General features: G+C 43.3%; 1 protein-coding gene across 1 annotated transcript in view; it reads left to right on the top strand.

The window, feature by feature from the left end:
• The window catches only part of LOC311138745 (ral GTPase-activating protein subunit beta-like), a 72,520-nt gene extending 66,067 nt beyond the window's left edge, over nt 1-6,453 (top strand). Inside the window, exon 30 of the mRNA XM_084173555.1 lies at nt 723-6,453. Within this exon, the coding sequence (XP_084029681.1) occupies nt 723-937 (215 nt within the window). The 3' untranslated portion in view covers nt 938-6,453. The remainder of the gene's footprint in view (nt 1-722) is intronic.
• Nucleotides 6,454-23,588: the final 17,135 nt, after the last annotated feature.

Below are 23,588 nucleotides of genomic sequence, written 5' to 3'. Positions count from 1 at the left end.
GGGGTGAAAGGTGTGTGTGTGTGTGAGCTATCACAATGACTCGTGACGAGTACAACTGTGTGTGTGTGTGTATGTGTGCGAGAGCAAACTGCCAGTGTCTGCAAGAGATGCTGCATTCTTCAACAGTCATGTGTCTGACACAGTATCACTGTTGAGGAATATAAATGAGTTATGCCAGAGAGAGAAAGAGACAGAGAGAGATATTGTTACCAGGCGGTGATCTTAGAGACCCCCGCTTCTCGTCTTCACACATGCCAAATGTGTGAGTGAGTCATCCCAGATGCAGATGCCTGGCTCCACCACGTCTCTCTCCACGTCAGTGCTGAGCCATCCGTCGCCTCTTTCCCTCTCTTCTATTCTCTCTTTTCTCTCGCTCTGAGTTCCTGGTGAGGCAGACTGTAATAATATATGCAGTTCAGCAGACGCTTTTATCCAAAGCGGCTTAGTCATGTGTGTGCATACGTATGGGTGGTCCCGGGAAACCAACCCACTGTCCTGCTCTGCAAGCGTCAACATATCAACTGTGTGTCTCTGGCTCTCCTCGTTCTCTCTCTCTTTTCTCCCCCTCTCGCTTCTTTCTCTCCATCACCCGCTTCCCCCTCTCCCTCCCTCCACCTCTTTCTCTCCACCCCCCCACTCTCTCCCTCCCCCTCCTCTTCCCCCTCACTCTCTCCCTCCCCCTCCTCTTCCCCCTCACTCTCTCCCTCCCCCCTCTGTCTCAGGGTTCCTGGTAAGGCAGACGGTGATCAACGCGTGCCGGCGCAAGCGGCTGGAGAGCGACTCGTACAACCCGCCGCACGTGCGTCGGAAACAGAAGATCGCTGAGGTGGTGAACCGCTACCGCAACAAGCAGCTGGAGCCCGAGTTCTACACCGCACTCTTCCAGGAGGTCGGCGAGAGCAGCCTCAACCGTGACCCCACCACCGGTGAACTTTGAACTTTCACCTCCCTTCCCTACACAGGGAGAGACTGTCACAAGGGACTGCAAAGATTCTATATATTTATACAACTTTTCTCTTCTTCTTTACTTTGTTATTTATATTATCAGCACTTGGTGGCCACGTTCCAAGTCGACTAGAGGTCGACAATTTTAATTTCTATGTTGAGTCACCGCAGCCACGGCAGCTGCCATCTTTGTTTTTTCCCACCCCGCGCTGCAACACTGCTCATCTGCAACTTACTCTAGTTCTACCCAAGCCTTGTAGGACTCTTTGATGGGGTCTGGTTGTGGCACTAACCTCACCTGGCTGTGAGGCGTCAGACTTGGGCAAAGGAAGCACCTTAGCTGTGAGGAGAGGGTATATGCTTAAACAACTAACTATAAACTTGTGACGCGGCACATGGCAAAGCGATTGCCATCGGCGCTCAATACAAAATGGCTTCCACTCTATGGCTGTGACTAGTTCCCACCGCCATCTCACTGCGGTATTTCAAGTCCGATTCTTCAGTTTGCTTTTCTATGAAATGCATCAGTCTTGTCCATTTTCCCATATCTAACAGTTTTTTTGTTTATTATGTTGGCCTGGAATGGAAAAGAGAGGTCAAAACATCCAACTTTTTCATTTGACTAAACAACGACACTACAAAAACTAATATTGACAAAACTCAAATCTCACTTCAGTAAATTGTCATTTTTGACTTCGCTAGTAATTTTGATTCTCTCTTCCCACATACATAATTGTACCAGTTAGTTCAAGTGTGGAATTCTGCTTTTACTTTAAATCTCAGGTAGTTTGAGCCTTTTATATTAATCGGCATCTGGGTTGTGTTCATTATTATCAAATGTATACTAAAATAGGGAGAGACTACCAGAACTTGTGTGTTTTCCATTGCACAGCGTTTTGCTAGTGTGCCCTAATGAATGTGACCCTGGTAATGTACTCAATGCACTCCCAACCAACTGTGACTAGGGTCTCGTTTCAATGATGTACTCTTTTGGCATTGAGGAAATACGCCACTGCCTACGCCACTACTTTATCCGTTTGAATAAAATACAAAATAGTAGCTAGCAAGATGGAGATCATGGAGGTCATTTTTAATGAGTGCATTTCGCAAGTGGCTAGTTTGCATCAACTACCTTAATTAAAACCCTTGCAAAGATGTTGCCTGCCAACTGGTTTTGAATTGCGACATTCTGGCATGTCTGCCTCGTCATTTTTTGGGAGAGTCCCCAGATATCATTTTATTTTCTTATCGACATAGGCAGTGACGTACAGTAGTTCCTCTATGCCGAAAGAGTCAATCATTAAAACCAGACCATAGTCACTGTGTTGCCTAGGGTCGGGTTTTCGAGACTAACAAGCTGACCTTTTAGTGCATTCTTTGTTTCAGCTCTCTGTTCCTTGCACTCTAAAACGTGTGGCATTTCACATTCGCTGAAGCTGATGGTAGTCTCGATATGGAACTTCAGGAAGTCAAAATCGCTGATGGATTATACTTTTTTTAGTATGGATTTGAAAATGAAATCCTTTATTGGTTTGTTTCTTTCCATATCAGATAAAAATTCAAAATATGTATACATATAAAACACATTTTGATTGGTGATATTAAAGGTGAGTTTCAGTTGATTGTTTGTTATTCACAGTTGGAAGAATTCTCATCTTGGATGATTAAAAAATGATTTGTCACGAGCCAGATGTGGAGGTCCTGGGCTGGTGTGTTTGACATCCCTTTCCAGATGTGATACTACAGTCGTGGTCAAAAGTTTTGAGAATGACACAAATATTAATTTTCACAAAGTCTGCTGCCTCAGTTTTTATGATGGCAATTTGCATATACTCCAGAATGTTATGAAGAGTGATCAGATGAATTGCAATTGTTGTGAAGAAGGATTCAGGGCGCCCAAGATAGTCCAGCAAGCGCCAGGACTGTCTTCTAAAGTTGATTCAGCTGCGGGATCGGGGCACCACCAGTGCAAAGCTTGCGAAAGAATGGCAGCAGGCAGGTGTGAGTGCATCTGCACGCACAGTGAGGCAAAGACTTTTGGAGGATGGCCTGGTGTCAAGAAGGGCAGCGAGCTAGCCACTTCTCTCCAGGAAAAACATCAGGGACAGACTGATATTCTGCAAAAGGTACAGGGATTGGACTGCTGAGGACTGGGGTAAAGTCATTTTCTCTGATGAATCCCCTTTCCGATTGTTTGGGGCATCCGGAAAAAAGCTTGTCCGGAGAAGACAAGGGGAGCGCTACCATCAGTCCTGTGTCATGCCAACAGTAAAGCATCCTGAGACCATTCATGTGTGGGGTTGCTTCTCAGCCAAGGGAGTGGGCTCACTCACAATTTTGCACAGCCATGAATAAAGAATGGTACCAACACATCCTCAGAGAGCAACTTCTCCCAACCATCCAAGAACAGTTTTTGGTGACGAACAATGCCTTTTCCAGCATGATGGAGCACCTTGCCATCAGGCAAAAGTGATAACTAAGTGGCTCTGGGAACAAAACATCGACATTTTGGGTCCATGGCCAGGAAACTCCCCAGACCTTAATCCCATTTGAGAATTTGTGGTCAATCCTCAAGAGGCGGGTGGACAAACAAAAACCCACAAATTCTGACAAACTCCAAGCATTGATCATGCAAGAATGGGCTGCCATCAGTCAGGATGTGGCCCAGAAGTGAACTGACAGCATGCCAGGGCGGATTGCAGAGGTCTTGAAAAAGAAGGGTCAACACTGCAAATATTGACTCTTTGCATAAACTTAATGTAATTGTCAATAAAAGCCTTTGACACTTATGGAATGCTTGTAATTATACTTCAGTATACCATAGTAACATCTGACAAAAATATCTAAAAACACTGAAGCAGCAAACTTTGTGAAGACCAATACTTGTGTCATTCTCAAAACTATTGACCATGACTGTAGCTAATACATACCGGCATTTTACGGCCATAATATTTCAAATTCAGAGCATTAAGTCACTCGTGTGTAGCTGCAGAGGTTGTACTCATCTTTTTTCCACCAATTAGTGTATTTATTTGTGCTCGACTTTATTCGAGACAACATAACTTATCGCTATTTAGGGCTGAAACATCAGTTTTATTAAGTTGTTTTGCAATGTTCTGTTAAGGGTTGGATGGATGCAACTGACGTCCCGTTCACTACTGTGTATGTCACTGGATCTGTCTTAGACACTGATGATTTTATACATTGAACAAAAATATAAACTCAACATGCAACAATTTCAAAGATTTTACTGAGTTACAGTTCATATAAGGAAATCAGTCAATTTAAATACATTCATTAGGCCCTATCTATGGATTTCACATGACTGGGAGTACAGATATGCAGCTGTTGGTCACATATACCTTTAAAAAAGGTAGGGGCATGGATCAGAAAACCAGTCAGTATCGAGTGTGTCCACCATTTGCCCCATGCAGTGCGACACATCTCCTTTGCATAGAGTTGATCGGGCTGTTGATTGTGTCCTGTGGAATGTTGTTACACTCCTCTTCAATGGCTGTGGGAAGTTGCTGGATATTGGCGAGAACTGGAACACGCTGTCATACACGTTGATCCAGAGCATCCCAAACATGCTCAATGGGTGACATGTCTGGTAAGTATGCAGGCCATGGAAGAACTGGGAATGTACAGCTTCTAAGAATTGTGTACAGATCCTTGCGACATGGGGCCGTGCATTATCATGCTGAAATATGAATGGCACAACAATGGGCCTCAGGATCTCATCACGGTATCTCTGTGCATTCAAATTGCCATCGATAAAATGCATCGTGTTTGTTGTCCGTAGCTTATGCCTGCCCATACCATAAACCCACCGGCACTATGGGGCACTCTGTTCACAGCGTTGACATCAGCAAACCGCTCGCCGACATGACGCCATACATGCTGTCTGCCATCTGCCCAGTACAGAAACCGGGATTCATCTGTGAAGAGCACACTTCTCCAGCATGCCAGTGGCCATCGAAGATGAGCATTTGCCCACTGAAATGGGTTACGACACCGAACTGCAGTCGGGTCAAGACCCTGGTGAGGACGACGAGCACGCAGAAGAGTTTCCCTGAGACGGTTTCTGTCAGTTTGTGCAGGAATTCTTCGGTTTTGCAAACCCACAGTTTAATCAGCTGTCCGGGTGGCTCGTCTGACGAACCCGCAGGTGAACAAGCCAGATGTGGAGGTCCTGGGCTGGTGTGGTTACACGCGGTCTGCGGTTGTGAGGCCAGTTGGACGTACTAATTCTCTAAAATGACGTTGGAAGCGGCTTATGGTAGAGAAATTAACATTCAATTATCTGGTAACAGCTCTGGTGGACATTCCTGCAGTCAGCATGCCAATTGCACACTCCCTCAAAACTAGAGACTGCACATTTTAGACTTTTATAGTCCCCAGCACAAGGTGCACCTGTGTAATGATCATGCTGTTTAATCAGCTTCTTGATATGCCACACCTGTCAGGTGGATGGATTATCTTGGCAAATAAGAAATGCTCAGTAACAGGGATGTAAACAATTTTGTGCACAGAATTTGAGAGAAACATGCTTTTTGTGTGTATGGGATCTTTTATTTCAACTCATGAAACATGCCACCAACACTTTACATGTTGTGTTTAGATTTTTGTTCAGTATAAATCAGTTTTTTGAAAATAATGCGGAACTATATCTTTTGCATGATATTTGAGGTGGTGATCCACTGTGACATTTGGATTTTCTGGAAATAAGATTTCCTCCACTTTTGTTCCATAGATCACTGATTATGTGTTTCATTATGTTTGTTACATTTAATTTGAAAAGATTTCCATGTTCTTGACTGTTAAAGGAAAAGCTGAATCGTACTGAAGACTGACCTATTGAAAGCCTTACTGTATTTGGGGAAGCTAAAAGCTCATTTGAGTTATTTGTTTTTCCACAGAATAATATTAGTCATTTTGTAGGTTACTTTTTTATTGTCCTGTGTTTTTGAGGATCAGGAGGGGAATAAATACAATAATTATTCTGTATTAACTCCTGGGGTTATCAACATAAGAATTTGTGCTTTCCAAATCTCCGACCAGGCTAGTAAAATGTCACTTCAGGCATTAATTCAGGTGTCAGTTTACTAGTGTCAAGTTTTTTAAATCTGGAATGTCCACTCTATTGCTGTTCAAATGGCTTCAATTCATTTATATTATCAAGTGAATCGATACTCTAGCCAGCTATTGTGCTCTGCAAATATTCTACCATCTCGATGGAGCCACATGGAACTGAACTAGGTTTTGTCCCGTTCTTCGTAAATGTCTAATTTCTTCTGTAAATACTGAAGGTATCAACTTGAATAAAGTTGGAAGATGTGTACATACTGAGCGCGTGAAGTATATTTCAGTCGTCTGTCACGCCTCCATTACGAAAGGCACAAAAACCGCTTGTTTGTATTTATGCTCTTTTATTAAATGTGTCCATAAGAAACACATTGGATATTGAATGTAACACAATGTAACGAATAAAGATTTTAATTAACTTCCTATGATTTTTATGCTGTGTGGTTCTCTTCTTACACAGTTAGTTGTAGTTAAAATAGTATTTCTGTCACTTTTTATGTATGATAAAAGTTTAATAAACTGAACTTTTGATGAGCTGAAAACACGGACAATGATGAATTCATGTTATTTCATACCTTTCTGTGTGGCCTCAACCTGAGAGTTGACTGACCATCCATAAACTAATTTTTAACCTTTCCAAGATTAATTATTGGGTTTGACCTGAACTGACCGACTCAGATTTACTGGTAGTCACACCCATTTAATATGAAATTACAGTAGAAATATAGTAATTGTACACTGCTCAAAAAAATAAAGGAAACACTAAAATAACACATCCTAGATCTGAATGAATGAAATAATCTTATTAAATACTTTTTTCTTTACATAGTTGAATGTGCTGACAATAAAATCACACAAAAATTATCAATGGAAATCAAATTTATCAACCCATGGAGGTCTTGATTTGGAGTCACCCTCAAAATTAAAGTGGAAAACCACACTACAGGCTGATCCATCTTTGATGTAATGTCCTTAAAACAAGTCAAAATGAGGCTCAGTAGTGTGTGTGTGGCCTCCACGTGCCTGTATGACCTCCCTACAACGCCTGGGCATGCTCCTGATGAGGTGGTGGATGGTCTCCTGAGGGATCTCCTCCCAGACCTGGACTAAAGCATCCGCCAACTCCTGGACAGTCTGTGGTGCAACGTGGTGTTGGTGGATGGAGCGAGACATGATGTCCCAGATGTGCTCAATTGGATTCAGGTCTGGGGAACGGGTGGTCCAGTCCATAGCATCAATGCCTTCCTCTTGCAGGAACTGCTGACACCCTCCAGCCACATGAGGTCTAGCATTGTCTTGCATTAGGAGGAACCCAGGGCCAACCGCACCAGCATATGGTCTCACAAGGGGTCTGAGGATCTCATCTCGGTACCTAATGGCAGTCAGGCTACCTCTGGCGAGTACATGGAGGGCTGTGCGGCCCCCCAAAGAAATGCCACCCCACACCATGACTGACCCACCGCCAAACCGGTCATGCTGGAGGATGTTGCAGGCAGCAGAACGTTCTCCACACCGTCTCCAGACTCTGTCACGTCTGTCACATGTGCTCAGTGTGAACCTGCTTTCATCTGTGAAGAGCACAGGGCGCCAGTGGCGAATTTGCCAATCTTGGTGTTCTCTGGCAAATGCCAAACGTCCTGCACGGTGTTGGGCTGTAAGCACAACCCCCACCTGTGGACGTCGGGCCCTCATACCACCCTCATGGAGTCTGTTTCTGACCATTTGAGCAGACACATGCACATTTGTGGCCTGCTGGAGGTCATTTTGCAGGGCTCTGGCAGTGCTCCTCCTGCTCCTCCTTGCACAAAGACGGAGGTAGCAGTCCTGCTGCTGGGTTGTTGCCCTCCTACGGCCTCCTCCACGTCTCCTGATGTACTGGCCTGTCTCCTGGTAGCGCCTCCATGCTCTGGACACTACGCTGACAGACACAGCAAACCTTCTTGCCACAGCTCGCATTGATGTGCCATCCTGGATGAGCTGCACTACCTGAGCCACTTGTGTGGGTTGTAGACTCCGTCTCATGCTACCACTAGAGTGAAAGCACCGCCAGCATTCAAAAGTGACCAAAACATCAGCCAGGAAGCATAGGAACTGAGAAGTGGTCTGTGGTCACCAACTGCAAAAACAGTCCTTTATTGGGGGTGTCTTGCTAATTGCCTATAATTTCCACCTGTTGTCTATTCCATTTGCACAACAGCATGTGAAATGTATTGTCAATCAGTGTTGCTTCCTAAGTGGACAGTTTGATTTCACAGAAGTGTGATTGACTTGGAGTTACATTGTGTTGTTTAAGTGCAGTGTATTTCCATGGTCACATGGGACTATAACTTTATTTTCTCATATGAAGTTCATATGAAGGTCATATGTGGCCAATAAAAGCATGGGCCAGTTGGAATTTATGTTCCGCTCCCATTCCAAAGAAAGATAGTTTTTGCATACTGGTTTATGATTCCTAACGCCCTATCGGAGTAGGGTGAAGGTGCCCGTAGACTGATTTTGGTTCAGTTTTGCATTTTTCCCACAAAGGGTTAAGGTCTGTAATGCTAGATAGAAGCTGATCCTAGATCTGTACCTAGGGGAAACTTTACCCCTGAGGCACAATCTATCTTCATTGATTAAAGATAGAAAGATAGATTGTGCCTCAGGGGTAAAGTTTCCCCTAGGTACAGATCTAGGATCAGCTTCTATCTAGTATTACAGACCTTAACCCTGTGACTGGAGCCAGTGGGGAGCAGCAGAGAATCAAATTGTATTGGTCATGCTTCGTAAACAACAGGTGTAGATTAACAGTGAAACGCTTACTTAAGGTCCTTTTCCAACAGTTCAAGATAGAAATAAAAATAGAAAGTGACATGAGGAATAAATGCAGTTAATAACAATAACGACTAAAAATAACATGGCTACAGTGCATTCGGGAAGTATTCAGACCCCTTGACTTTTTCCACATTTTGTTACGTTATAGCCTTATTCTAAAATTGATTAAAATATTTTTTTCCCTCATCCATCTACACACGATACCCTAGAATGACAAAATGAAAACAGGTTTTTAGACATTTCTGCAAATGTATTACAAATAAAAAACAGAAACCTTATTTACATAAGTATTCAGACCTTTTGCTATGAGACTCGAAATTGAGCTCAGGTGCATCCTATTTCCACTGATCATCCTTGAGATGATTCCACAACTTGATTGGAGTCCACCTGTGGTAAATTCAATTGATTGGACATGATTTGGAAAGGCACACACCTGTCTATATAAGGTCCCACAGTTGACAGTGCATGTCAGAGCAAAAACCAAGCCATGAGGTCGAATTAATTGTCTGTAGAGCTCAGAGACAGGATTGTGTTGAGGCACAGATCTGGGGAAGGGTACCAAAACATTTCTGCAGCATTGAAGGTCCCCAAGAACACAGTGGCCTCCATCATTCTTAAATGGAAGAAGTTTGGAAACACCAAGACTCTTCCTAGAGGTGGCCGCCCGGCCAAACTGAGCAATCGGGGGAGAAGGGGGCCTTGGTAAGGGAGGTGACCAAGAACGCAATGGTCACTCTCACAGAGCTCCAGAGTTCCTCTGTGGAGATGGGAGAACCTTCCAGAAGGACAACCATCTCTGCAGCACAATCAAACCTTTATGGTAGAGTGGCCAGACGGAAGCCACTCATCAGTAAAAGGCACATGACAGCCCGCTTGGAGTTTGCCAAACGCCACCTAAAGAATCTCAGACCATGAGAAACAAGATTCTCTGGTCTGATGAAACCAAGATTGAACTCTTTGGCCTGAATGCCAAGTGTCACGTCTGGAGGAAACCTGGTACCATCCCTACGGTGAAGCATGGTGGTGGCAGCATCATGCTTTGGGGATGTGTTTCAGCGGCAGGGACTGGGAGACTAGTCAGGATTGAGGGGAAGATGAACGGAGCAAAGTACAGACAGATCCTTCATGAAAACCTGCTCCAGAGCGCTCAGGACCTCAGACTGGGGCAAACGTACACTTGCCAACAGGACAACAACCCTAAGCACACAGCCAAGACAACGCAGGAGGGGCTTCGGGACAAGTCTCTGAATGTCGTTGAGTGGCCCAGCCAGAGTCCGGACTTGAACCCGATCGAACATCTCTGGAGAAACCTGAAAATACCTGTGCAGCGATGCTCCCCATCCAACCTGACAGAGCTTGAGAGGATCTGCAGAGAAGAATGGGAGAAATTCCCCAAATACAGGTGTGCCAAGCTTGTAGCGTCATACCCAAGATGACTCGAGGCTGTAATACCTGCCAAAGGTGCTTCAACAAAGTAAAGGGTCTGAATACTTATGTAAATGTCATATTACATTTGTGTATTTTTAATACATTTGCAAAAATGTCTAGAAACCTGTTTTTGCTTTGTCATTATGGGGTATTGTGTGTAGATTGATGAGGAAAATGTTTTATTTAATCCATTTTAGAATAAGGCTGTAAAGTAACAATGTGGAAAAAGTCAAGGGGTCTGAAAACGTTCCGAATGCACTGTATACTGTATACTTTCATAATATTTCCCCTAATGTTATTAGCCTACCTCCTTTTTCTCTCTATTGCTGCTTCATTCCTTCCTCGCTTTCAACAGTTAAATGGCATACGTTTCGTTGTCCTTATTGTTACCTTTCCTGCCTCGCCTCCAGACTGTAGTCGGGACGGCTCAGGGGAGCCTTCACTTGCTAGCTCCAGGGCCAGAGCAATTTACCTATGCTCTGGGGTAATTCCCACATTTGGGGATCTTATCTGCTGCTAATGACAGGTTAGTCTGGAATTCCACTGAAGTAGTTGACATTTATTTAACTTGTACACGATGTGAGGTTGGCTAACGGAACAAAAAGAGCGTTGATCACAGTTCGGCTACATCTCCGTCACACATCAATTCCATCAAAAACGAAAGTTAACTTACTACGTTACCCATTATGCACTTTCATTTTTTAAAGCTATACCCTTACTTTACCACCACTACCCCCACTCTGGATGGTGATTAGACCTAACACCACTCCAACACTCATACAAAGAAGGCACAACACCCAATGATTTTCATTTCAGTTACATGGACATTTAGGTGGCGTGGCGAGAATCTGTCTCCGCACCACGCGCTCTCACCACTGGTGTCCCCCAGGGCTCAGTTCTAGGCCCTCTCCTATTCTCTCTATACACCAAGTCACTCGGCTCTGTTATATCCTCACATGGTCTCTCCTATCATTGCTACGCAGACGACACACAATTAATTTTCTCCTTTCCCCCTTCTGATAACCAGGTGATGAATCGCATCTCTGCATGTCTGGCAGACATATCAGTGTGGATGTCGGATCACCACCTCAAGCTGAACCTCGGCAAGATGGAGCTGCTCTTCCTCCCGGGGAAGGAAGGGCCGCTCCATGATCTCGCCATCACGGTTGACAACTCCATTGTGTCCTCCTCCCAGAGTGCAAAGAACCTTGGCCTGTCGTTCTCCGCTAACATCAAAGCGGTGACCCGATCCTGCAGGTTCATGCTCTACAGCATTTGCAGAGTACGACCCTACCTTACACAGAAAGCGGCACAGGTCCTAATCCAGGCACTTGTCATCTCCCGTCTGGATTACTGCAACTCGCTGTTGGCTGGGCTCCCTGCCTGTGCCATTAAACCCCTACAACTTATCCAGAACGCTGCAGCCCGTCTGGTGTTCGACCATCCCAAGTTCTCTCATGTCACCCCGCTCCTCCACACACTCCACTGGCTTCCAGTTGAGGCTCGCATCTACTACAAGACCATAGTGCTTGCCTACGGAGCTGTGAGGGGAACAGCACCTCCTTACCTTCAGGCTCTGATCAGACCCCACACCCAAACGAGGGCACTACGTTCATCCACCTCTGGCCTGCTAGCTCCCCTACCTCTACGGAAGCACAGTTCCCACTCAGCCCAGTCAAAGCTATTTGCTGCTCTGGCACCCCAATGGTGGAACAAGCTCCCCCACGACGCCAGGACAGCGGAGTCACTGACCACCTTTCGGAGACACTTGAAACCCTACCTCTTTAAGGAATACCTGGAATAGTATAAAGTAATACTTCTACCTCCCCCAACCCCCAATTTAATAAAAAAAAAGAAAAAAAAGTGGTTGTCCCACTGGCTATCATAAGTTTAATGCACCAATGTGTAAGTCGCTCTGGATAAGAGCGTCTGCTAAATGACTTAAATGTAGACATGTTACCCCTTTGGTCTCTTGAAAGTTTTTTTTTTCTTCTTCTTTTCAGTCCACAAAGTCCTCTGAACTTGTCCTGTTCATTAATAACTCCACTTCACGGATCAAATAGTCTATACGGTCCATATTCGCTAACTGCCCAAAACCACATAGAGCGGTGGGTAGCACAATACAAGGGCTGTTGGTTTAAGATGAGGCTACCTAGAGAAAGGAAGGCAAGCCAGTGGTTCCAGTACCTAGCAGTACATTATGGAGCTTGCACATCTAATTCCAGTGTGAATGCAGGACCCCAATGTGTGTCTGACCCAAGGCAGGGTGATTAACAGCTCATTCCTGGCCTTGTTGTATTATGCTACCCCCACTAGACTGAACTCCATCTGGTGTCGCAGACCCCGTCACAAAATAAGTGATATCAGAAGTAAGCTCTGCATCCTTCTCACTGCCATTGTCACTGTTCTGATCGTCCATGAACAGGTTGGGTAGATCCAGATCAGAGTCGTGGAGGCCTGCATCCAGATCAGGCGACAAGACCTCTGCAGGTTCCCACGCTTCGGCGTGTGTGAACACCCAGTTGTTGTCTAGAGTCGTGCGGGAGTTGTACGGCTTGAGTTTGTCATGATGAACAACCTTCACCTTTGTTCTCGGACTCTTTTGGATCCGGTAAACCAAGTCGTCCAGCTGTCCCAGTATGACGTAAGGACCCTCATAGGATGGTAGGAACTTCCTAACTTTGTCTCGCACCCGCTTTGTTCCTTTAATTAAGTACCATACTGTGTCACCAACGTTGTAGTGTGTCCTCGCGACATTCTTGTCATACTGCTTTTTGGCACGCTCCACAGACTGACCAAGCGCCTCCTTTGCAATCTGGTGAGCAAGTTCCAATCTGTCTCGTAGCTGTGCAACATACTGTGGAGGGGTCTTGGCGTGCTCATGATCGGGTGGCAAGCCAGCCACCAGGTCGATGGGTTCTGTTACTTCTCTTCCAAGGAGCATCATGTTCGGAGTGAACCATGTTGAGCTGTGCTTTGTTGCTCTATAGGCCTCACGGTGCATGGAATCATGAGGTCCCAGTCCCAATGACAACATTCTGTGGTGGTGGCTAAGATCTTCTGTAGAGTGGCATTAAATCTTTCGACTTGCCTGTCAGGTTGCGGTCTGAAGTGGGTTGTGCGAGTCTTTTCGATTCCTAACAGTTCACACATTCTTTGGAAGACTTCAGACTCGAAGTTGGAGCCTTGATAGCTGTGGAGTGTCTGTGGGGCTCCATAGCGACACACCCATTCATATTGTACAAGCCGGGGCTGCCTGCTATGTGAACTGGATCTTGCTCGCCTGGGGCCAGACTGTTCGTTTTCATAACAGTACATTTTATTACCTTCAGTGGGCAGAGCATCACGCCGGATAAATCCATGGCTGTCCTGCGACTGTGAGCGGTGGTTTTCCACAGGAGGCATGGCTGGAGTGGAGGGCAGAGCTGCTGGCATCCTGCGTGGGTAATGGGAGTAAGCAGCATCTACAGGTGTACTCGCTGAATAGAGTCTGTGGTTGGCAGAGTTGAAAGGGTTAGTGCATGGAGTATACAGCATTTCAGTAGTTGGTTGAAACATTTACAGAGATAGCATTTTCAGGTGGCATCAAGCATGCCAGCTGGCATAGTTTTGGTTGTGACTTAGCTGTGATTCGATTCCACTGTCACCCACATTTCAGTTTTTCACATGAGACTTTAATGGATTAGTTTCTCTCCTTGGCCGTTGAGGAGACATCTTTGACTCACGGCATGAGTCAGCCATATTAGCTGCGGCTGGCTGCATATTAGCTACATCTGAACTTGGCATAAATGGATAGCAGTTACTGTTAGCATTTGCAACATCAAATTCGTTCATCCAGTTGGCAAATTTGTGATTGTATTTCTTCATTCACTGTATTTAGCGACATGAATGGTTTTGAGTAGCACTTTGAATCCTCAGGCGAATTCTTTCTCGTAATAACAGATTTTCTGTGTGTAGCTGCCATTTCACAACTTTAGCTAGAACATCAGTCACTACTCAGACAATGATGATTCAATTTGTTAGCCGTTATCTCGTGAAAGTCCAATTGTATTATTATTTTATTTTTTCTCTTTGATATTCCAGTAGAATGTGAATAACTCACAGATGCAGGCAGGATAAATCCCGGACGAGCCCCCAGTGTTACCGTTCCTGCCTCCGCCTCGGGACGGCTCAGGGGAGCCTTCAGTTGCTAGCTCCAGGGCCAGAGCAATTTACAGATGCTCTGGGGTAATTCCCACATTTGGGGATCTTATCCGCTGCTAATGACGAGTTAGTCTGGAATTCCACTGAAGTAGTTGACATTTATTAAACTTGAACACCAGCTGAGGTAGTCTGTATGACAAAATAAAATAGTTGGCTAACGGAGCAAAAAGAGCGTGGATGACTGCTACATCTCCATCACACAACAATTCCATCAAAAACGAAAGTTAACTTACTACGTTACCCATTATGCACTTTAGTGTTTTAAAGCTATACCCCTACTTTACCAACACTATCGTCATTATTCTAATGACCCCCTTGAATAATATAGGACTAGAATTAGATGCAGAAGACTTTCACTTCTCTTCACGAAGATTGAATGGTTATGGGTCTGAATAAATAACTGCTATAGCCTACCGCCATCGCACGTTCGGTCTTCTTTCAAACTTCCCGTGAGTTCTAATAGTCTATTGGTATAAAATATGCTAAAAACAAATTATGTCCAGCAAGCAATTTTAGTGTTTTTTTACGGCTAGGCCAGCAGAGCACAGGTGCTTGCGTATTGCGCAAGAGACCGAGGCTATAAGTTAGAAGCTTTTTATACATAACCCACCATTAATTAGCTAAATATAAGGATAACACTGCATTGAATGAATTACCTGAAAGAGGTAGGCTAGGACATCTATATATCAATTTAGAACAGGATTATCTATTTTGGATGCAATTTGAATGGAGTTGATGGAGAGCGGGAAAGAGTGCTTGTGCGTGCACTGATTTAAAGCAACACTATTCGAGTGATAGGCTGTTTTAAAACTCTGCAACTGCAATTAAAACAATTAATCTTTACAATTAAAAAACAAGGTGACCCCGTAAACCAGATGGAGATGGGTAAATTAGATGCGCATTCAGTCTTTATACTACTGTAGCATAGGCTGTCACAAGGAAAAAAAAGTTACCATGATGAGATGATACTGTAGGTCTACATGCATTGTGAACTGCGCTCCATACTGAGATGGGCTGTCTGTCCCCACCCTGAGCGTTGATTCATCATGCAGAGGCCGTAGAGAAGCCAGATTTAGACATTGTAATTTAACAGTTCCATTTCACGCCATGCTGTTCATATAAATAATTTATTATAATTTACCGGTTTCTCTCAGTTATTTATCCCGGGAAAAGGGAGTGGTTTTGGGTGGTAAATCGCAATAACCGGGTTCCCTCCATTCAACCCTAGTGTGAATACTTTCTGAAGGCACTGTACCTTGTCCTTAGGACCATAATGTAAAGTGAAATGTGAGCTAACACCATAACTGCAATGTATCTAAACAACACAACGTTGTCCTCTATCCAATGCCCCTAACGCATGTTTCTCTTCTCTATGGTTTTTAAGTGGTCCCTGCGGGCTTCACACACACCACACACAGCCCTATGCAGCTTAAGAGTTTTAATTCACACTCTCAGCAGCTCATAACACCTAGAATTGGTGGGGTTGGGCGGTAACCTTCACATTATTCCATTCCTTTTTATCAGTAATTCTGAGCCAGTTGGAATATTGCCACATAGAAAGACATAGCATATTAGAATGTAGATTTCATTATATAACATTGTAAGGCCTCATGTGCTTAATGCATTAATACTGTATGCTCAAAGTAAAGTGTTACCATTAAGGCCATACAACATAGCTGGTAGGAATGTGACAGACAGAATGTGACAGTGTTTGTAGATTAAGATAGATGATGAGAGACAGGGAGGCTGCACAAAATGACATTGAGCAGGTACTGTCAAAGTTAAGACGAACAAAGCTAAACTGGTAAGATTGAAATATGTTCATCTTTAGCTGCAATTTTAGTGGCTTATATTGCATAAATGTTTTTACATTTTGGTAATTTAGCAGACGCTCTTATCCAGAGAGACTTACAGTTAGTGAGTGTACACATTTTCATACTGGCCCCCCGTGGGAAATGAACCCACAACCCTGGCGTTGCAAGTGTCATGCTCTACCAACTGAGCTACACATGTTCCAAACACTGTCAAGACTCAACATATGCGAGCACATTCAGATATATCACACAGTGGGTCTATAATGGGCACATGTTTATCTCTTGATCCGTTTGACTCAGTGATGGAATTTGGCCCACATGCTCAGGGATATGAGTCTAGCTAACCTGTAAAGTATGGTTCAGTTTGGCCGCATGGTGGCTCTGTTGGACAGGAAAAAACATTAATGCAAGCTCATAGCGGCCATATTGTTTTAGCTAGAGTCCAGGAAAATGGTGCATTTAAAAACATTGGTACATAGATGCTATGTACCAAATCTGGTGCTAAATGGTCCAGCGGTTCTGGAGAAGAAGACGTTTAAAGTAGTCAACATCATTACAAATGGTCTAAAATATGTCAAAGGCATATTGCATGATCTGTTTGATGTTGAGTTCTGCTATTTGGCAAGCATGGTAAGAATTACAGAAGTAGCTCATCCTAGGGAGATGTGCCCAATTTGTCCTGATGGTGGCACAGTGGGCCCACAGCTTGAACCCCAGCATTGCTGCTTGTAGCTTTAATCATCCATTTGGTATTCTTCTATAACTCTTCATTAATCATACTCATGGTTTTTATCTCACACATATACTGTACATACATATACAAATACATGTGTCACCGTGACACACAGTATAAATCTTTGCAAAGACCGGTGCAAAGAGCGTCATTGTAAATAAGAATTTGTTCTTAACTGACTTGCCTAGTTCAATAAAGGTAAAATAAATAAAATTAAAATAATGCAACGAACATACAGCCACACAACTCTATCTACTAGCACATTATACAGCAACCAAATATTAAGTTATGAATTGATTTTTCCTCTAATGTACATTTTCATTCACTACACTACAAAGAGTGTAAAATGAGGATTCCAGTACTCACCAGACGATTCCCTGAGCTCCAGAACCGATGGGTTTTAGATTCTGGTAGCGTTTGAGAACTGTGAAGGTGGAATCTCCTACTTCCACACTGTAGAACTGGTTGTCAACTTTGCATTTGCTCATGTTGTAATGCTTGCCAATGTATAACACATCCACTTGTTTACTAAAACCCTTATTTTAACATAACATACTATCTATCTGTACCTAAACGCATGGCAATACTTTCTGTAGCTGAGCTTGGCAATAAATACTAGAAGATATACAGTCTATGTCCCAAATGGCAATCTATCCCCTATATAGTGCACTACTTTTGACCAGAGCAAGTGCACTATATAGGGAATAGTTAACTAAATAACTGAATGATTTTTGCACAGTCAATCTTGAGCCATGCTGCTGCCTGGGGCATTTTTATCCACTATTCTTCGTATTCTATATGAATACTGGTAACCAAGGTAAACATTGTCAGAGACAACAACTCCCCCTAATTGGGTAAGAATAATATTATAATTATTTTCAAGATGCTGTATCATTTGGTCTTTCAATTTAGGTATTGAACAATCCACCTCGGGACTTCACTATTCTAGTCTTTACCTCCTCCGAATCCAGATTGAAATCCAGTGTGTGTCTGCTGTAGTCTTATTAGTCTGTGTACAGTACACCTACGTACAGTATCTATCCCAAGGGACATTCAGGCAAAGCTACAGAGTCATGGTCTGCCTCTTGGAGTAGTTTATCCTAATTTACGTTCCTCCTCCATCCATCTACCCCCCACTGTACACTCCTGCTGAATGTGCACCCCCCCTACCCCTCCACGACCCCCCCCCCCCCCCCCCCCCCCCTGACCTGGTCGACCTCTGTGGCTTGATGTGGCCCCTTCGTCAATGTCAAAACCCCACATTAACTGGCAACCCGCAGTCGACCCCCACAATACCTGGCAACCGCAGCAGTGGTATAGCCTTCTGTTCTCTCTCCCAGTGTGGAGGTGGGTCGGCATCCTGGCAAGGTCTGCGAAGGCCTGGGTCAGTTCCATGCCACGTCATCTTAGCCCTCTGAAGCACCGCTGCAACCTGTTATGCTGCACTTTTCTACCCCCAAATCACCTACAGTTGAAGTCGGAAGTTTACATACACCTTAGCCAAATACATTTAAACTCTGTTTTTCACAATTCCTGACATTTAATCCTGGTAAAAATTATCTTTCTTAGGTCAGTTAGGATCACCACTTTATTTTAAGAATGTGAAATGTCAGAATAATAGTAGAGAGAATGATTTGTTTCAGCTTTTATTTCATTCATCACATTCCCAGTGGGTCAGAAGTTTACATACACTCAATTAGTATTTGGTAGCATTGCCTTTCAATTATTTAACTTGGGTCCAACGTTCCGGGTAGCCTTCCACAAGCTTCCCACAATAAGTTGGGTGAATTTTGGCCCATTCCTCCTGACAAAGCTGGTGTAACTGAGTCAGGTTTGTAGGCCTCCTTGCTCGCACACGCTTTTTCAGTTCTGCCCACAACTGTTCTATAGGATTGAGGTCAGGGCTTTGTGATGGCCACTCCAATACCTTGACTTTGTTGTCCTTAAGCCATTTTGCCACAACTTTGGAAGTATGCTCTGGGTCATTGTCCATTTGGAAGACCCCTTTGCGACTAAGCTTTAACTTCCTGACTGATCTCTTGAGATGTTGCTTCAATATATCCACATAATTTTCCTTCCTCATGATGCCATCTATTTTGTGAAGTGCACCAGTCCCTGCTGCAGCAAAGCACCCACACAGCATGATGCTGCCAACCCCTGTGCTTCACGGTTGGGATGGTGTTCTTCGGCTTGCAAGCCTTCCCCCTTTTTCCTCCAAACATAACGATGGTCATTATGGTCAAACAGTTCTATTTTTGTTTCATCAGACCAGAGGACATTTCTCCAAAAAGTACGATCTTTGTCCCCATGTGCAGTTGCAAACCGTAGTCTGGCTTTTTTATGGTGGTTTTGGAGCAGTGGCTTCTTCCTTGCTGAGCGGCCTGTTTCCTCCAGCATCTTCACAAGGTCCTTTGCTGTTGTTCTGGGATTGATTTGCACTTTTCGCACCAAAGTACGTTCATCTCTAGGAGACAGAACGCGTCTCCTTCCTGAGCGGTATGACGGCTACGTGGTCCCATGGTGTTTATACTTGCATACTCTTGTTTGTACAGATGAACGTGGTACCTTCAGGCGTTTGGAAATTGCTCACAAGAATGAACCAGACTTGTGGAGGTCTACAATTATTTTTCTGAGGTCTTGCACAAAGTAGATGTCCTAACCGACTTGCCAAAACTATAGTTTGTTAACAAGAAATGTGTGGAGTGGTTGAAAAACTAGTTTTAATGACTCCAACCTAAGTGTATGTAAACTTCAGACTTCAACTGTATTTTCTTCTCAATGTCAGCAGCGTTTTGGCGGATTTAAAAATTCAGAAGGGGGGGGGGGGGGGGGAGAGAATGCCCTCTTTTCAGTTTTATGGGCACAGCCGAAAAGGGGAGGTATGCTATGATCCCTGGGACCTCAGTGTTGATAAAACTAGGGGGACAGAGATGGATGGAGGGAAAGGTCTGCATTATTACATGTGATAAGCAGCCTTTATAATGTCTTATTATAAGGTTAATTTGATACATTTTATGCACCTATTCCTTACAGTGGAACTGACAGCACTTTAGCAACATGAAATCTTATTAAAATCTGTTCATATACACCCCCAGGAAGAATGACACTTTTTTTGTACATTTTCTGACAAGCAAGCACTTAGATATGGTCATTTTCACGTTTTCATAAATTCTTAGAATATTTGGGAATTATATATACTAAGGCATTTGTGAAAATTCTATAGCAATATAGAGTGGGAAAGGGGCCGTGCGTTTGGACAATTAATAGAAACTGCAGTAAATAAAACCTAATAAAATTATTTGTCTCATCCAGGACTGGAGTCTACGCAGACCGGTGTACACTAGCCAACCAGCGCTACAGTAGACCTTTATGCAAACAAGCCATTTGCCACACAGGCCTGCGATCATTCACTTTGAACTGAACTGAGTGTTTACAAGCAGTTGCAACAGTGCGACATTAGATCATTAGAATGCATTCGCCAAAAGCCAAAAAATACACCTGAATGGATTTATGCAAATATGTCAATACCACAGGAGTCTTCTTACATTTGGGAACTTTACAGTCCTATTGATCAAACAACCATGAAAAGGTAGGCTCTCTCTCCCTCAGTAACGCACAACAAGATCAACAACTAATGCCAGCCAGACCAAGATTAGCTAAAATCTAACGAAGGAACATTAGATAAACCCTCTCAAACATTTCAGCTAGTTGGCCGTCAAAATTGCACTGGTTAACGATAGGGAATTACATTGACATTTTAATCATTTATAGCCTACTCGTCCTTCTGCAGCTTGCTGCAACCAAGCACCCAAGCTAACAGTCAGTCAGTCACCGACTCCTCCAATGACATAGCTCCTCCTAGCAGCTAACGTTAGGCACCGTGTTTTTAGCTTGCTACATAAATAGATCCTCTAGCCTAATAGCCACATTATGACTGACTTGTGATCAATGCCCTTGCTAGTTTGATTATATTGACATTCCCAGCCTTAGTTACATTCATCCGTTTTTGTCCAAAATATTGAGTCATTGAAACTGAAACAGTGCATCCCGAATGGAGGCAGCAAACAATGTACCTGGCCAGATGTGATTTACAACCTGATAGCAATATATTTTGGACTACCAAGAAATGTATTGGTGAATTATATTAATCATGCATTGAATTGCATCCATCTATTCTGGCAACAATGCCTTGGTGTATATCATGTAATGTTGAGTCAAATTGAACCTATTTTTAAAACCTCTTATAAAGTTGGTTTTGGAGCATAAACTGGGAATTTGATATTTTTGACATATGATTGTCTGTTTGTTTCATATTGGCAAAATAGTTAAAACGCTGTCAGTTCCACTTTAGTGAACAGATACATTTTAGATGATAAGACCGTATAAGGGGTCAAAAGGTGGGTTATAGGTGCTTATGACAAGTCTCACAATGCATTTAAACGCATTATAATGCAGTATACCTGCCTACGTTAAAGGAGCCCCTTTGAGTGAAGTGTTAATGTTCTCTTTTCTTTCACTTCTCTCTTTGGTTAATTAAAGCACAGCTTCTATTCATGAGGCCAAACCCTACTATTTTCTTCATACACCTTCATTTTATTACATTTGAAAAACAGAAGTTCTATGGATTTTTCGCCTGTCCAATTATTTCTCTGACACTGTGAAGGAGGTCCACGCTGATATTTTATTTATTTTCTTATCTGGATTCGTTACTGCAATATATGCTCCCCAATGTGTTCATTATAGCAATTATTGTACCATTACTAGAAGTTTACAATATCTAACAATGTTCGAGTAAGTATCATATCATATGTGAGGGCTAGATTCAATCAGATTCGCGTGGCTCCCGGCGTTATACCAGTCACAGACCTTACCTTTGGCTGCACAGTCGCATTATAAGTCCCATGCAGCCGTGTTTACAAGTTCGAACACTGGAATGTGTGATGTAATCTACACCTGGACTAGGCTGATAGAAATCTTCATTATTTAGTTAAATAATTTTCAATCTGAGTGTCATTATTTCTTAGTAGCCTACACTTTCTCGTTCTGAATTTCTAGCACGAGTGGGACGGCTGTGGCTTCGTGACAATGACCATAGAGCAGCCGCTCACTGATTTGACAGCTCCTACGCAGTTACACCTCGGACAACTCGCCTAAATAAAAGCAATGATCTGCAGGTACCGGTTATCGCGGGTTATAGCTAAACTGATTGAATCTAGGCCTGAGTTTTTTAGGCCTGTTCAAAAACAAAGTCAATGAATGCGTGTATGTTCTACCATTTCTAATATATTTATTATAACTACACACAGGTCCAGTCTCACATACTGTAAGCACAAACATGACCACTCTTCTGCATCATGGCTTCCATTCCAGCCTGTCTATTTCACTCCTTCATGAGCAGGTGCACTCCGGCTACATTCCGCGGAGCAGAACAGTCTCCTGGCAAAGGATTCTGGGCAAGCAGGAATGCCAGAGGCACCAGACCGTGCACCAGCCAGTCCCAGCCTGCCACTAAAACCAGAGTATGCAATGTAAACAATGGTATTATCCATATGTCTTACGGAGAGTTTTATATGGACGATATTTCCTAAGGCCCCTATTCAATCAAACAATTTGAAACCCAGCTACAATAAATCATTTACAGAACTGTAACTGGGTTTCAGGGAGAAGTCAACAATTATATTATTATTGAGCTGCAAAAATGGTTGTTTGGATCCATGTTGCCTACGCAACAAAATAATGCTTATTGTGTGACATACAGCTGCATAAATTCGAACATGTTTTCCTACTGTACAATATCCTAGACAATCAGATTAAACCCTGAAACTCAGTTATCTTTATAATAATATGACAGACTATCCACTCAATATCATCATAATTACAAAAGCATAAATTATGCATGTATTATATCACAGGAGGTTGGTGGCACCTTAATTGGGGAGGACGGGCTCGTGGTAATGTCTGGAGCGGAATAGGTGGATTGGTATCAACTACATCAAACACATGGTTTTCATGTGTTTGATGCCATTCCATATGCGCTGTTCCAGCTATTATTAGCAGCCTCTACTCAGCAGCCTCTACTGTATTATATAGATCTACTTGTACTGTTCGGAACACTTGAACATATAGACAGTCTATTCAGAAATGTCATAAATCCACGTATAATGTTTGAACAATTTTTCAGAGACCTGTGCGAGCTCCAAGGTCACAAATCTATACTGAACAAAAATGTATATGCAACATTTAAAGTGTTGGTCCCATGTTTCATGAGCTGAAATAAAAGATCCCAGAAATGTACCGTACGCACAAAAAGCTTATTTCTCTCCAATTTTGTGCACACATTTGTTTACACACTTGGCGCCGACGAAGATGGCGGCCTCGCTACTAGCTCTTAGGAAACTTAGCGGTATTATTTTGTTTATGTATTTTTTTTTTTTTTTAATTATCAGCTCAAAGTGTTTTGTATCATTACATACAGCCGGGAAATTTTTGGGATATCAGAGCGGCGGTAACTCACCAGCATTACGACCAGGGATACGACTTTCCCAAAGCAAATCCTTTGTTTGCTC

Source organism: Coregonus lavaretus (assembly GCF_964263955.1).
Source record: "Coregonus lavaretus genome assembly, chromosome: 12".
In the NCBI taxonomy this organism is placed as follows: Eukaryota; Metazoa; Chordata; class Actinopteri; order Salmoniformes; family Salmonidae; genus Coregonus; species Coregonus lavaretus.
The sequence above is the reverse complement of the archived record's forward strand: the minus strand, read 5'-3'. Positions and strand labels throughout refer to the sequence as shown.